The sequence below is a fragment of the Staurois parvus genome, unplaced genomic scaffold, assembly GCF_062004578.1.
Source record: "Staurois parvus isolate SC_StPar_1 unplaced genomic scaffold, SC_StPar_1.0 ptg000154l, whole genome shotgun sequence".
Taxonomy (NCBI): domain Eukaryota; kingdom Metazoa; phylum Chordata; class Amphibia; order Anura; family Ranidae; genus Staurois; species Staurois parvus.
Genome location: NW_028317950.1, coordinates 7,695,423 through 7,709,180, shown reverse-complemented (window position 1 = coordinate 7,709,180; position 13,758 = coordinate 7,695,423). Strand labels below are relative to the sequence as shown.

Below are 13,758 nucleotides of genomic sequence, written 5' to 3'. Positions count from 1 at the left end.
CAGTCATCTTGCTTACATTTACATTAAAGAGGCACTTGTAGGTCAGACAAATATAACATAACAGTTATAATGAAATAACCACAAATGTCTTTTCTGTGCTCACAGCATTATCAGTTTTATTCAACCCCCAAGTGACATTCAATCTTAGTACTTAGTACAGCATCCTTTTACAGTTATAACAGCTTTTAAACGTGAAGCATAGCTTGACACAAGTGTCTTGCAGCGATCTACGGGTATCTTCGCCCATTCTTCATGGGCAAAGGCCTCCAGTTCAGTCACATTCTTAGGCTTGCGCACTGCAACTGCTTTCTTTAAGTCCCACCAGAGGTTCTCAATCGGATTTAAGTCTGGTGACTGCGATGGCCACTCCAAAATGTTCCAGCCTTTCCTCTGCAACCATGCTCTAGTGGACTTGGAGGTATGCTTGGGATCATTGTCCTGTTGAAAGGTCCAACGTCTCCCAAGCCTCAGGTGTGTGACGGACTGCATCACGTTTCCATCCAATATCTCCTGGTACTGAAGAGAATTCATGGTACCTTGCACACGCTGAAGCTTCCCTGTACCTGCAGAAGCAAAACAGCCCCAAAGCATGATTGACCCTCCACCATGCTTCACAGTAGGCAAGGTGTTCTTTTCATCATAGGCCTTGTTCTTCCTCCTCCAAACATAGCGTTGATCCATGGGCCCAAACAGTTCTAATTTTGTTTCATCAGTCCACAGAACACTATCCCACAACTTTTGTGGTTTGTCCACATGGCTTTTGGCATACTGCAGTCGACTCTTCTTATTCTTTGGAGACAGCAAGGGGGTACGCCTGGGAGTTCTGGCACGGAGGCCTTCATTACGCAGTGTGCGTCTTATTGTCTGGGCTGAAACTTCTGTACCCACATCTGACAAATCTTTTCTCAGTTCCTCAGCAGTCACACGGGGACTTCTCTCCACTCTACGCTTCAGGTAGCGCACAGCAGTCGAAGTCAGCATCTTCTTTCTGCCACGACCAGGTAGCGTTTCAACAGTGCCCTTTGCCTTGAATTTGCGAATGATGCTTCCTAAGGTGTCTCTTGGTATGTTTAACATCTTTGCAATCTTCTTATAGCCATTGCCCTTCCTGTGAAGAGAAATCACCTCTTCTCTTGTCTTCCTGGACCATTCTCTTGCCTTCACCATGTTTGTAACCACACCAGTAAATGTCTAGAAGGAGCTGAGTATCACAGTCATTTTAAAGCTGCCTAATTGGTGCTTATTATGCTTGATTGCTGCTCGGTGACATCCACAGGTGTTTTCAATACCTGATGGAAAGCACCTGTATGAACCTCTGTTCTTCAGAGTGGTAGTCTTTAAGGGGTTGAATAATTGTGGCAATGAAGAAACCACATAAGAACCATTTACTACTGTATTACATAAACAATTGATGTCATTTTAGTTGCATTTGGGTAGTTACAACGTCCTTGTAGGATTTGATTCTGAATACAATTCCAAATGTACACTATAGTCCCTAAACCCCTTTACAGCATTGGGGGTTGAATAATTTTGGTCACAACTGTAACTTGTACTGTTTTTGTGCTTCCACAAACTCCACCCAACAAACCCCAACCTAGCATTCCCTCCCTCATTCACAGATTGTGTTACAGGTGAAAACGGTCAAAGAACTTTCCAACAGAGGGGCCCTCACCCTCCCCAGTCCCCTGTGTGTTGGAAGTTCATTCACAGGAAGAGGGAAGGTCAGCAGTGAAAATTCTCTAGGATCCAGCAGCCACAATGTTGGGGCATTAATTAATTACCAGAATGTTGCCTCTCTAAAGCTATAGTGGAGAAAAAAACAAAAGGCTACATTTCAGCTTTAAATAATGGTATCGCCTACAATTTGGGGTGGGGGATAGTGGCAGCAGAAGTGGGCATAATTGGCATAAGAAGACTGTAATATGCGTGCTAAATATACACTGTGTATCTGATTCCTTTGCATGGTCCTCTACAGTGCAAGCCTAACCTCCAAGTATACAACGTCTTTATTGATAATCAGGACGAGAGGCTGCCACGCATTGCGTTTTTTTCTACACGAACTATCCGTACCGGCGAAGAGCTCACATTTGACTACAGAATGCAGGGTAAATTCCTTTTCTTTCACAAAATGTAATAGATGTTCTAGTTATCGCATGCGTTAATGTAAACTTGTTACTAAACTGGGCAATTCAAACTGGACATGGTGGTAAAAATGCACAAGCAGGTATTTTCAGTGAAAACAATTGGCAAATCCAGGGATCATGGAAGCTGAACTTGTATCATAGCCCTTCCAGACTTTGAGCTTTTCAGCTACTCATCTCACCCGCTGAGCCTCTTTACAGGTTTATTGTGATGGACAGCTTCTGACCAATGGGAGTTCTCCAAAACAAGACGAGGGGGTAAGGCCAGGTTTTCCATTTGCTTTAACCCCTTAACGCTGACCAGATGCAGATTAGCAGCCTCACAGACCTGGGCTTTTTTCTGTCGGACGCTAATTTGCTACCTGACTTTCTGCTGGGAGTGCACCACACGGCACGCTTCCAGTACAAAGAGCGGGGTGTCGCCGAGAGCTCCGGGTCCCGTTCTAATGATCGGGACCCAGTACTCCAGATTCCAGGCCACCGGATCGCTGTGATAGCCTCTGGCTATCACCATGGTTGGTCATTGTGAAGCTCGCCCCCCTTGTTTTCTCTCTCTGAATGGAGGAGAGAGATGCATTGTATCTCTCTGTCCTTTTTTCAGAGAGGAAAAAAGTATGTGTAAAAAAAAAAAAAAAAAAAAAAATATATATATATATATAACAAAAATGGCTAGATCAAGGTTTGATCTAGGTCTGTGCCAGGGTTAGTGTTTGGGTCAGTGTCAGTTTGTGTTTTTTTTTTTTTTTTTTTGTTTTTTTTTTTTAAATTTCATGTCAATTCGTGGCAGGATAAAAGCAAATTGCACACTATTTCTGGTCTGTACTACAGGTACAAACAACAACTAACATACATGTGGTATCGCTGCAATCGTCGAGAGCAGGAGAAATTATTTTGGGTTGCCCTTTGGTGGTAGGTTATGGTAGTAGCATGAAATATACAGCCAAATAAAAAAAAAAAAAACAAAAAAAACAAAAACCCACACTTTTTTTATAACAATTTTGGGATAGTTTCCCCCCCCCCCCCCCCCCCAAAAAAGAGCCTGTTGTCAGCTGACTTCAGAGCTGCTGTAGACCCTGGAGAGATCCTGACAATGTCATGATTCACCCAAATGCCTTACAGGCAGCTGGCTCAGCCTCCCAGCACTGCTGAGAGCCCAAGACAGCGTCTCCCATCCCCTTCTTAGCCGGACATTGAAGGGGCAGAACTGACAGTCACCACTCTGCTCAGGAAAGACCAAGAACTGAGTGATCAGAGGTCATGTGATCACTCACTTATACAGCACATGTATAGCGCTAACCGTTTGCTCAGTGCTTTACAATATAACGGGAGGCAATACAGTTTAATACAAGAGGGATAGGAGGGCCCTGCTTCTTGGAGCTTCCAATCTTAGACTTCCTGCACTTCTCCCTTTTTTTTTTTTTTTTTTTTTTTTTTTTGGTTAACACTGATAATTCTACGTATGTGGTTTATTAGATGCTCAGTTTGAAATTAAGTAAAAACCTGTAGCATAGTTTGTCACCATTATTTTGTTTACACTATTGTAAAATAGGTCATACAGCATTAAAGTGGAACTAACCCAACAAATTAACTGCTTCCCAAAACAGTTACGTGCATGGCATGAATAATAGCGGTCACAGTTGCTTGTACTCAGCCTAAATACCAAGTGCCATCACATGAGCAACACCACGGCAACTGCAGATCAGAGGCTAAGATGGATAAAAGTGTTTAGTTCCACTTTAATTAGTTGGTTAATACGGTAGGATAACCCTCATCTGACAGGTTGTGGTAAAAACTGATGGCCATACAGTATTATAAATTGTCAATGGAAACTTAACAGCATCTCGCATAAAATCTCAAGATCAAGTGTAAAGGTATGTCACAGAGCCCCGTTATTTATTTTTTCTTTTACAGTTGATCCGGTTGATGTTGAAAGTACAAAAATGGATACCAACTTTGGCTTGGCTGGCTTAACTGGATCTCCAAAAAAACGCAGAAGAGTGGAATGCAAATGTGGGACAAACAGCTGTCGTAAATACCTCTTTTAAATGCGGATTACTACTGTCTGTGGGCAGGCAACTCGGGACTGCTTTTGCCCTTAGTACTTGAAAGATCGGTTACTTTTTGAAATGCTGTTTACACCCCTTTTTTTAGGGCTCCCTTCTTCCATCCTGGCTTTGAGAATTGGTGCTAAAATATTTTTTTTTTTTTTTTTGTGAATTATTTTGTTTTTTGTTTTCCCCCAGGCTTGTGTAGTTACCTGATAACTCACTTGCAGTGATGAATTTAGCCTGGACTTCTTTTTCTTATTTACTTGAATTTTTGCCACCCTGGCCTCTTTACATTTCTGGGATGGGCTGCAATTACACATACTGGCCTCTGATGTCATGTTATGGGACAGATTTTCAGTGTTCCTCTCTTCTTTAATGAACAATCAGATGAATTTTTATAGATTACTATTGTATGACATATTACATTCACGGTTTTATCTTTTTTAACCCTTTTAAGTCTGACCCTTTTTATGTAAATACAATAACATGTAATCCGAACACTCACTAGCAGCATTATTTGGTGTGGCTGGAAAATCTTGATACATTTGCTCTCATGTGGTCTTCATATTTTCATATTTTACATTGCTCCTACAACTTGGGTTAATATTGGCTTATAGATAATTAGTCTGATATCTTGTCTACCCTCCCCCCTTCTTGGGGAAAACAATAGACTGAGTATCCAAAAGCAAACCTAGGTGATGGGAAAAATCACACCTTGCAGGCAACCTCCAGGTAGTTTTTGGATCTGGCAGATCACACCACTGCTAATAATTCCTTGTAGCCACATCCACTTGTGTGAACTGTGGACAAGAGGACAGCTCTGCACACCAGAAAGATCCTTAGGACGCTAATCTCACCTGATACAGGCTGTACAAGTATAGCCCAGAGGAGAAGTCAAACCACCTACTTACTTAGGTATATATGGCTGTTCAATCTCCTAGTGAGTCATATATACCCAGTGGTCTAGCATCCATCAGTGAATGGTGTGTGTGTAATTGTTTTTTTTTTTTTTTTTTCCATAAAGTATTCAGGCTTGGGCTTCGTTTACATATCAGAAAATACAGTGGAGCACACATACAACTCGGTACACTGTTCATATAATTCAGTAAGTGCCTGAGAACTTGTGAATGTGTGAGGAGCAAAGCTTTGTGGGACATGTAGTCCTGGGCCGAAGAAGAAAGTGATTATAAAGGCAGGTGTTTTTTTTTTTTTTTAACCTTGCTATAGGGGCACTCTATACTGTACTTTGCGGCTTGCTCCATGCAAAACCATTGCACAGAGCAGGTAACTGACAAGTTTAAAAAAAAATAGATAAAATAAATATGACGTTTACAATCACTGTAAGGCCTCTGTCCAGGGAAGATCAGAATCTCATCAGTGTTTGAACCCAGAGAAGCTGGAAGATTATATACTGGAGGTAATAGAAGGCATTATAATTAAAGAAGAACTCCGGGCAAAATGTGTTTTCTGCTCATTTTGTCCAGGGGTGCAAGGAAAAAAAGCTATATTTACCAGATTCTTTGATCCTCTAGAAAACTGAACTCCATGTCCAGCGGTGGATTGTTCCTGCTGTCCACACATCCAGAGCCGGTCTACAGACATGATGTCAGGAACAGTCCATTCACAAGACTGGTAGCATGCCGGGGAAGTTAGGAGTGATAGGGACTGGTCTTGTACTCAGAGGATCGATGGATTAGACAAGTATCTGCGATCATCTAAACAAAAATGAATAGTTAACCCATGAAGTGCGGGCACTGCGTGGGAAAATAAATTTTGCCCAGAGTTGTTTATTTTTGTTTTGTTTTTTTTATAAAGTTTTCTGTTCCTTCAAATTTTCCTGTCACCGTTGTCAGAGACTGTCTATTTGATCCCACTAACTATTAGAAATTCCAATGAATGTTCTTAAAACAATTTTCAAACTAAAAATTTGTGTATGGTCTGCATAATTGACAGCAGGTGTAGGTAACTTGTATCAAGTTACCTGCCTATGACAATGGAGTATTATATTACGATCCTGTCTGGAAAGTCTGCAAAACAGTTTTTTTTTTTTTTTTTTTTTTTTTCCCCCCCTAACTAAAATTTTTATCTCAGAGTCTGATGATATGTGCAAGATTCAACCTCCTAATAATATATATATCTCTTCTGTCTGTCGTAGATTAGATGTTTTGTTCCCCAACCATATAGGTGATTATTTATATATACCACTGCATATAGATATCTAATAATTACTTTACATACTGGAACTGTACACCAAACGTTTTATCTGATCGAAATAATTGGCCAGCCAATCGATTATGAAAATAATCGTTGGTTGCAGCCCTAATTTAGACCCTCTTCACTTTTTTTTTTTTTTTTTTCTCAATGTTATGTTACAGCCTAATACTATAGTTGTTTAAATTTAAAATTTTTTTCCTCAATCTACGCTCCGTACTCCATAATGACAAGATAAAACAGAATTTTAGAAACGTTTAAATATATGAAAAAAAAAAACAATGTTACTTTGGCATAAGTATTCAGACTCTTTGCAGCAACACTTGAAGTTTAGCGCAGGTGCCTCCCATTTCTCTTGATCATTGCTGATTTGGCATCCACCTGTGGTATAGTACATTAATTGGACATGATTTGGAAAGGTACACACTTCTCTAAACAGACCTCACAGCTAGCAATGCATACTGTATCAGAGCAAAAGCCATGAGGTCAAAAGGAACTGCCTGCAGAGCTCAGACAAGATTTTTGCACGGCACAGAACTGGGGAAGGTTACAAAAAAAACTTCTGCTGTACTGAAGATTCCCAAGAGCACAATGACCTCCATAATTCTCAAATGGAAGATGGTTTCCACAGCCAGAACTCAAGTGGTGTCACCTGGCCAAACTGAGCAATTGAGGGAGAAGAGCATTAGTAAGAGAGGTGACCAAGAATCCGTGACTGATCTCCAGGGATCCAGGAGGACAACCATCACTGCAACACTCCACTGATCTGGACTTTATGGCAGAGTGGCTAGACAAAAGCCTCTCCTCAGCGCAAAACACATGAAAGCCCACTTGGAGTTTGCAAAAAAAGCACCTGAAGGTCTCTTGACTGTGAGGAACAAGTTTATCTGGTCTGATTAAACAAAGATTGAACTATTTAGCCTCAATTCTAAATGGTGTGTGTAGAGCAAACCAGGTACCGCTCATCGCCTGCTGAATTCCATCCCAAAAGTGAAGCATGGTGGTGGCAGCATCATGCTGTGGGGGTGTTTTTCAGCAGCAGGGACTGAGAGACTGGTCAGAGTTGAGGGAAAACAGAGGAGCAAAGTACAAAGATATCCTCAAAAAAAAACCTGTTCCACAGCACTCAGGACCTCAGACGAAAGTTCACCATACAACATGACAACGATCCTAAGCACACAGCCAAGACAACACGGGAGTGTTTTAGGGATAACTCTGTGAGTGCCCTACAGGGGCCAAGACCGATCCCTGAGTTGAACTTCTCTGGAGAGAACTGAAAATGGCTGCCCACGGACGGACCCCATCCAACCTGACTGAGCTTGACGGTTTGCAAAGAAGGGCTGAAAATCCCCCAATCCAGGTGTGCAAAGATTTTTGCGTTTTACTCAGACTCCAGGTTGTAATTGCTGCCAATGGTGTTTCAATAAAATACTGAGTAATGGCTCTAAATTCTTAAGTACATGTAATATTTCAGTTTTTTTTTCTTTTTAATTTACAAACATTTCTAAAAATTCAGTTTTTTCACCTTGTACTCAGTGTACATTGAGAAAAAAAATTAATTTAACCACTTCAATATCGTCCCTTATACCCCCTTCCTGCCCAGGCCAATTTTCAGCGCTCTCACACTTTGACAACTGTGCGGTCTTGCAACACTGTACCCAAACTAAAATTTTAGCATTTTGTTCACACAACTAGAGCTTTCTTTAGGTGGTATTTAATCACCATTGGGGTTTTTATTTTTTGCTAAATTAACAAAAAAAACGTTTTGGGAAGAAAAAAAAAAACATTTTTTCTTTTGTTTCTGTTTATAAAAGTTTGCAAGTAAATAATTGTTCATAAATTTAGGCCAAGATGTATTCGGCTAAATTTCTGTGGTGAAAATAACCCAAATCCGTATTTATTAGTCTGTAGGAAAGTTAGAGTTCATAAACTATGGGATCAATCCTGAAGTACTGACAGCCAATCTAATTTCTTAAATGTCAGAATAGTACAGATATCCCCCGAATGACCCCTTTTTGCAAAGTAGACAGTCCGACGTACTTCATAGGAGGCATGGTGAGTTCTTTGAAGTTTGTAATTTTTTATAATTTTTTTTTTTGTTTTATTTTTTTTTTAAGATGTTTTTTTTTTTCATAGTACACTATGACCAAAGTAGTATAATGTTTCTATAGTAACATTGTACTACTTTGGGGAAGTGATCAGTGTTTTTTGTTTTTTTTACACAATTTGATTGCTTATAACAGAATTTATTTGCTATAAGCAAGCATTTAACTGAAATCGATTAATCGTGGGTTTTTTTTTGTTTTTTTTTTGTGATTGGCCACGGCTAATTACATGACGCAGATGGGCTGTGATTGGCCCAGCCTGTGCATGTGATCGCTGTGACCATTCACAGCTAGACACACTTGTATACAATGGATGGCATGAAAGGAAGTCAACCATTTATATACAACCCTCATGTGACCTGCTGTGATTGGTCACATGGTACAGGCAACAGTGCTGGTACACAGATCTGTCATCGGCCGCGTCCGAAGTACATGGCCTGGGACAGATCGTGCCGCAGAGTGGCCCTGTGGGCACCTGCAAAGCGTGATCCAGGAAGAACGTCATGATCTCCTGGAGGGACGAGGTGTTCGCCCGGCGGCAAGTGGTTAAACAATTGTATCAGGTTGCAACATAACAAAATTGAAAAAAAATGAAGGGGGTCTGAATACTTTGTACTGCACTCTATGTATGTTTGTGAACTGTAGGGAGTAGGTTGTATGAAATGGTGGGGGAGGAGTACCAAACAAGTCCCATGGCAGCGTCCATTATAACCTTTATCTGAAGTCTGTTTTTTTTTTTTATCATTGTATGTAATACTGAAAGTTAATCCAAAACAAATACTGAAGTGGAAATGGCTGCAAAGGCTTCAGTACTTTCTAAAGCATGCAGATCGGGAGTTTTTACTTTCGCTCTGATGTTCCTGTTCTGTATGTTTGTTCCAGGGCAGTAACATTGAAGTTTTTGGTTTTAATGAGAGTGCCTTGTGGTTGCAACTAGGTGTGTGGGTTTTTGTAGGTCCCCACCAGTGGCAGGCTCTAAGTTTTTTGTTCTCTGCATGTTTCTCCTATAGACATAAAGACAGATTCCCATTCACACTGGCAAACATTATTTTTACCACTGCTGCTCAAATAAGAGTGCGTATGTTAAAATTGAGCATATTCATTACAAGGTGGAATTTTCTCAAATTATTTCAAAATGCAGTTTAGTACCACAGACGTGAGGAGTAAAGGATATGTAAAGTGACATTTGTTTAATACTTGGTGTAAGAGGGGATCTATAATCAAAAGGAATTGATGCCCCAGTAAATGACAGTCAGGTCCATAAATATTGGGACATCGACACAATTCTAACATTTTTGACTCTACACCACCACAATGGATTTAAAATGAAACGAACAAGATGTGCTTTAACTGCAGACTGTCAGCTTTAATGTGAGGGTATTTACATCCAAATCAGGTGCACGGTGTAGGAATTACAACAGTTTGCATATGTGCCTCCCACTTGTTAAGGGACCAAAAGTAATGGGACAATTGGCTTCTCAGCTGTTCCATGGCCAGGTGTATGTTATTCCCTCATTATCCCAGTTACAATGATCAGATAAGAGTTTATCCAGAGTTCATTTCAAGTGCGCTATTTGCATTTGGAATCTGTTGCTGTCAACTCTCAAGATGAGATCCAAAGAGCTGTCGCTATCAGTGAAGCAAGCCATCATTAGACTGAAAAAACAAAACAAACCCATCAGAGAGATAGCAAAAACATTAGGTGTGGCCAAAACAACCGTTTGGAACATTCTTAAAAAGAAGGAACGCACTGGTGAGCTCAGCAACACCGGAAGACCATGGAAAACAACTGTGGTGGATGAATGAAGAATTCTTTCTCTGGTGAAGAAAACACCCTTCAAAACAGTTGGCCAGATCAAGAACACTCTCCAGGAGGTAGGTGTATGTGTGTCAAAGTCAACAATCCAGAGAAGACTTCACCAGAGTGAATACAGAGGGTTCACCACAAGATGTAAACCATCGGTGAGCCTCAAAAACAGGAAGGCCAGATTAGAGTTTGCCAAACGACATCTAAAAAAGCCTTCACAGTTCTGGAACAACATCCTATGGACAGATGAAACCAAGATCAACTTGTACCAGAGTGATGGGAAGAGAAGAGTGTGGAGAAGGAGAGGAACTGCTCATGATCCTAAGCATACCACCTCATCAGTGAAGCATGGTGGTGGTAGTGTCATGGCGTGGGCATGTATGGCTGCCAATGGAGCTGGTTCTCTTGTATTTATTGATGATGTGACTGCTGACAAAAGCAGCAGGATGAATTCTGAAGTGTTTCGGGCAATATTATCTGCTCATATTCAGCCAAATGCTTCACAACTCATTGGACGCCGCTTCACAGTGCAGATGGACAATGACCCAAAGCATACTGCAAAAGCAACCAAAGAGTTTTTTAAGGGAAAGAAGTGGAATGTTATGCAATGGCCAAGTCAATCACCTGACCTGAATCCGATTGAGCATGCATTTCACTTGCTGAAGACAAAACTGAAGGGAAGATGCCCCAAGAACAAGCAGGAACTGAAGACAGTTGCAGTAGAGGCCTGGCAGAGCATCACCAGGGATGAAACCCAGCGTCTGGGGATGCCTATGCGTTCCAGATTTCAGGCTGTAATTGACTGCAAAGGATTTGCAACCAAGTATTAAAAAGTGAAAGTTTGATTTATGATTATTATTCTGTCCCATTACTTTTGGTCCCTTAACAAGTGGGAGGCACATATGCAAACTGTTGTAAGTCCTACACCGTTCACCTGATTTGGATGTAAATACCCTCAAATTAAAGCTGACAGTCTGCAGTTAAAGCACATCTTGTTCGTTTCATGTCAAATCCATTGTGGTGGTGTATAGAGCCAAAATGTTAGAATTGTGTCGATGTCCCAATATTTATGGACCTGACTGTACAAAAGTCCATTGGGTTCATTCAGACCACAGTTGTGTACATGCTTGCCCTGAACCCTCTACACACCAGGTCCTATAGAATGTACTTCTATACAGCATGAAGAGATGCTGGTTTGAATGTGACTTGAGGCAGGAATACAATTCCTTTTTTTTTTTTTTTTTTTTTTTTTTTTTTTTTTTTTTTTTTTCCCCCTCTCTCATTGGTCTGGTTTCTCCCTCCATCTCCCTCCCTCCATCTCCTAACTATGCCTGACTTTTCTGTGATGATTATCTGTTCCCAGTGCATGCGGTGTAACTCCACCAGTATCGGGCATGGTGGTTTTTTTTTTTTTTTTGTTTTTTCTTCTTCTGCACCTAAGTTTACATCTTACAAACCCTGTTTGTCTTCTAGCTACATGCAAAAAATTTTAAAATGGAAAGCTGAGTTGGCAGTATATTGTGGATTATTTACATAATGATCTTCCTTACAGATATTAGCAGGGGTTAGAGTTTATTCATAAGACATACAGGAAATATAAATAGAAGTCAGTGATATTGGTGGGGGAAGAGGGCTCAGTTCTGACCATAAAGATAAAAGAGAGGTTACTTCTGTTCCCGTCTCCAGATAATGACCATCCCCTTTGCATCACTAGAGGCCAGTAGACTCTCGTCACAGTTGAAACTTATTCCCAGGACGGCTGCACTGTGTCCTTGTAGTTTATTTACAATGGCCTTTGTGGCCCGTTCCACATCAAAGAAATAAACGCACATATCTTCACTGCCAGTTACTGTAGAAGAGAACATACAAGGCTTAGTAGGTCACTAGCTACTTCTCTTTTCCAAAAGTGTTAATACTTGGAATCAGTCCTACATCTATCTCCCTTCTAATTGCCTTCATATCTTCTACCACAGCCCCCTCTTACAAACCAAAATTAACTGCTTGGTCTATGCATAAGCAAATGATCGCAGTCTCATGAAGGTATAACAAGCTCACATAGCAGGTGCAGATACAACCAGTGCTGAGTGTACTTAATCACAGTAGTAGGCTGGCATCCCTACAACCCTGGGAGAATATGCTGTAAAGCATGAAAATGATTGTTTTTATCTGCACTTATGCGAGATTCTTGTACTGTACCAAAGCAAAAAATGTCAGCTGCACAGATCAGTGTCAGAATGGTGAAACACTAACCACCAATAAGTCATAGCATCCTTGTCACCATGCTGGTTTATGTGCACTATGCACTCTAGGGCTCATTCACACCATACCTGCATGAAAACTGCAGAGATTTCACTTGCAGAGACAGGAGTTTACATCTTATTTCATGCACATTTCTGTATGTTCAAATCAGTTTATGTGCCATCTTCACCGCACAGTATTGACAACACGTCAGGTTCCCCCTCCCAGAAAACTAAATACATGTTGCAGATTCCTGCGCAGAAAAAAAAATCTGATAGCAGTGTTGTGGAGTGAACAGGGCACATAGGGAGCAATTGTGGATGTGTTGAATGTACAGTGGATTTAAATGATGTAGCATGCTAGAGATCTCATCTTTCTCATTGAGGGCCAGTTCATGCTACAAAAATGCACTCTGGATAAGTTTTTGCTTACAGTTCACACCACGTTGGGTTCCATTGCAGTTTGCTATGTTCCAGTACACTTCTATGCAGGAAAAAAATGCAGCTTTTTTTTTTTTCCCTGCACTGGTGTGAACCAGGGCCATTGGAAAACACTGCATGCATTTTTGACGCACACCGGACTGCATCTAGTGTGAACTAGCCCTAAGGGCCAGTTCATACCACAAAAACACACTCCGGATGCATTTTTGCTTACAGTTCACACCACACTCCGTTCCGGTGTGTTTGATACATTTTGCTGTGTTCCAGTACAGTGCTGTGCCAAATCAATGCAGCATGTTCGTTTTTTTTTTTTTTTTTCTCCTAATAATCTTCACTGGTGTAAACTAGGGCCATTGGAAAACACTGTGCACGCATTTTTGATACAGAAAAAATGCACTGGAGTGCATCTAGTGTGAACTGGCCTAAAATGAGCATGATGTGGCTTGCTAGGCCTTTCTCAAATTTAGAAGAAAACACAAAGCTAAATGAAAGTGATCAGCTGGGGCACTCTATTCTACACAAAGTTACAATTTTGGAGGTTTTTGTTTGTTTGGTAAAATGAGGCATAATACAAGACTGGTGCAGAGAATTTTTACTTTTCTAGAATGTACATACCAACACAGGCTCCTTGCCTGAATGACATGAGGGGGCAGAAAATACTCCGGATGGCATTGTTGGTTTGTTGTATCTGAAAAGTACGTTTTAATTGTAGTGTTCCCTCATTATCCACAACCCTAGAAATAATAAAGGGAGATTAGAGAACTGTAT

General features: G+C 40.8%; 2 protein-coding genes across 3 annotated transcripts in view; one reads left to right on the top strand and one right to left on the bottom strand.

Moving 5' to 3' along the window:
* SUV39H1 (SUV39H1 histone lysine methyltransferase) overlaps positions 1 to 4,687 on the top strand; it is a 37,799-nt gene extending 33,112 nt beyond the window's left edge. Inside the window, exons 5-6 of the mRNA XM_089675006.1 lie at positions 1,976 to 2,105; positions 4,053 to 4,687. Of these exons, the coding sequence (XP_089531132.1) occupies positions 1,976 to 2,105; positions 4,053 to 4,186 (264 nt within the window). The 3' untranslated portion in view covers positions 4,187 to 4,687. The remainder of the gene's footprint in view (positions 1 to 1,975; positions 2,106 to 4,052) is intronic.
* Positions 4,688 to 11,867: 7,180 nt separating this feature from the next.
* WDR13 (WD repeat domain 13) overlaps positions 11,868 to 13,758 on the bottom strand; it is a 35,947-nt gene continuing 34,056 nt past the window's right edge. For both annotated transcript variants that reach the window (XM_089675004.1, XM_089675005.1), the window contains exons 9-10: positions 13,606 to 13,724; positions 11,868 to 12,161 (exon numbers count right to left, since the gene is read on the bottom strand). In XM_089675004.1, coding sequence (XP_089531130.1) covers positions 11,977 to 12,161; positions 13,606 to 13,724 — 304 coding nt within the window. In that variant the 3' untranslated portion in view covers positions 11,868 to 11,976. The remainder of the gene's footprint in view (positions 12,162 to 13,605; positions 13,725 to 13,758) is intronic.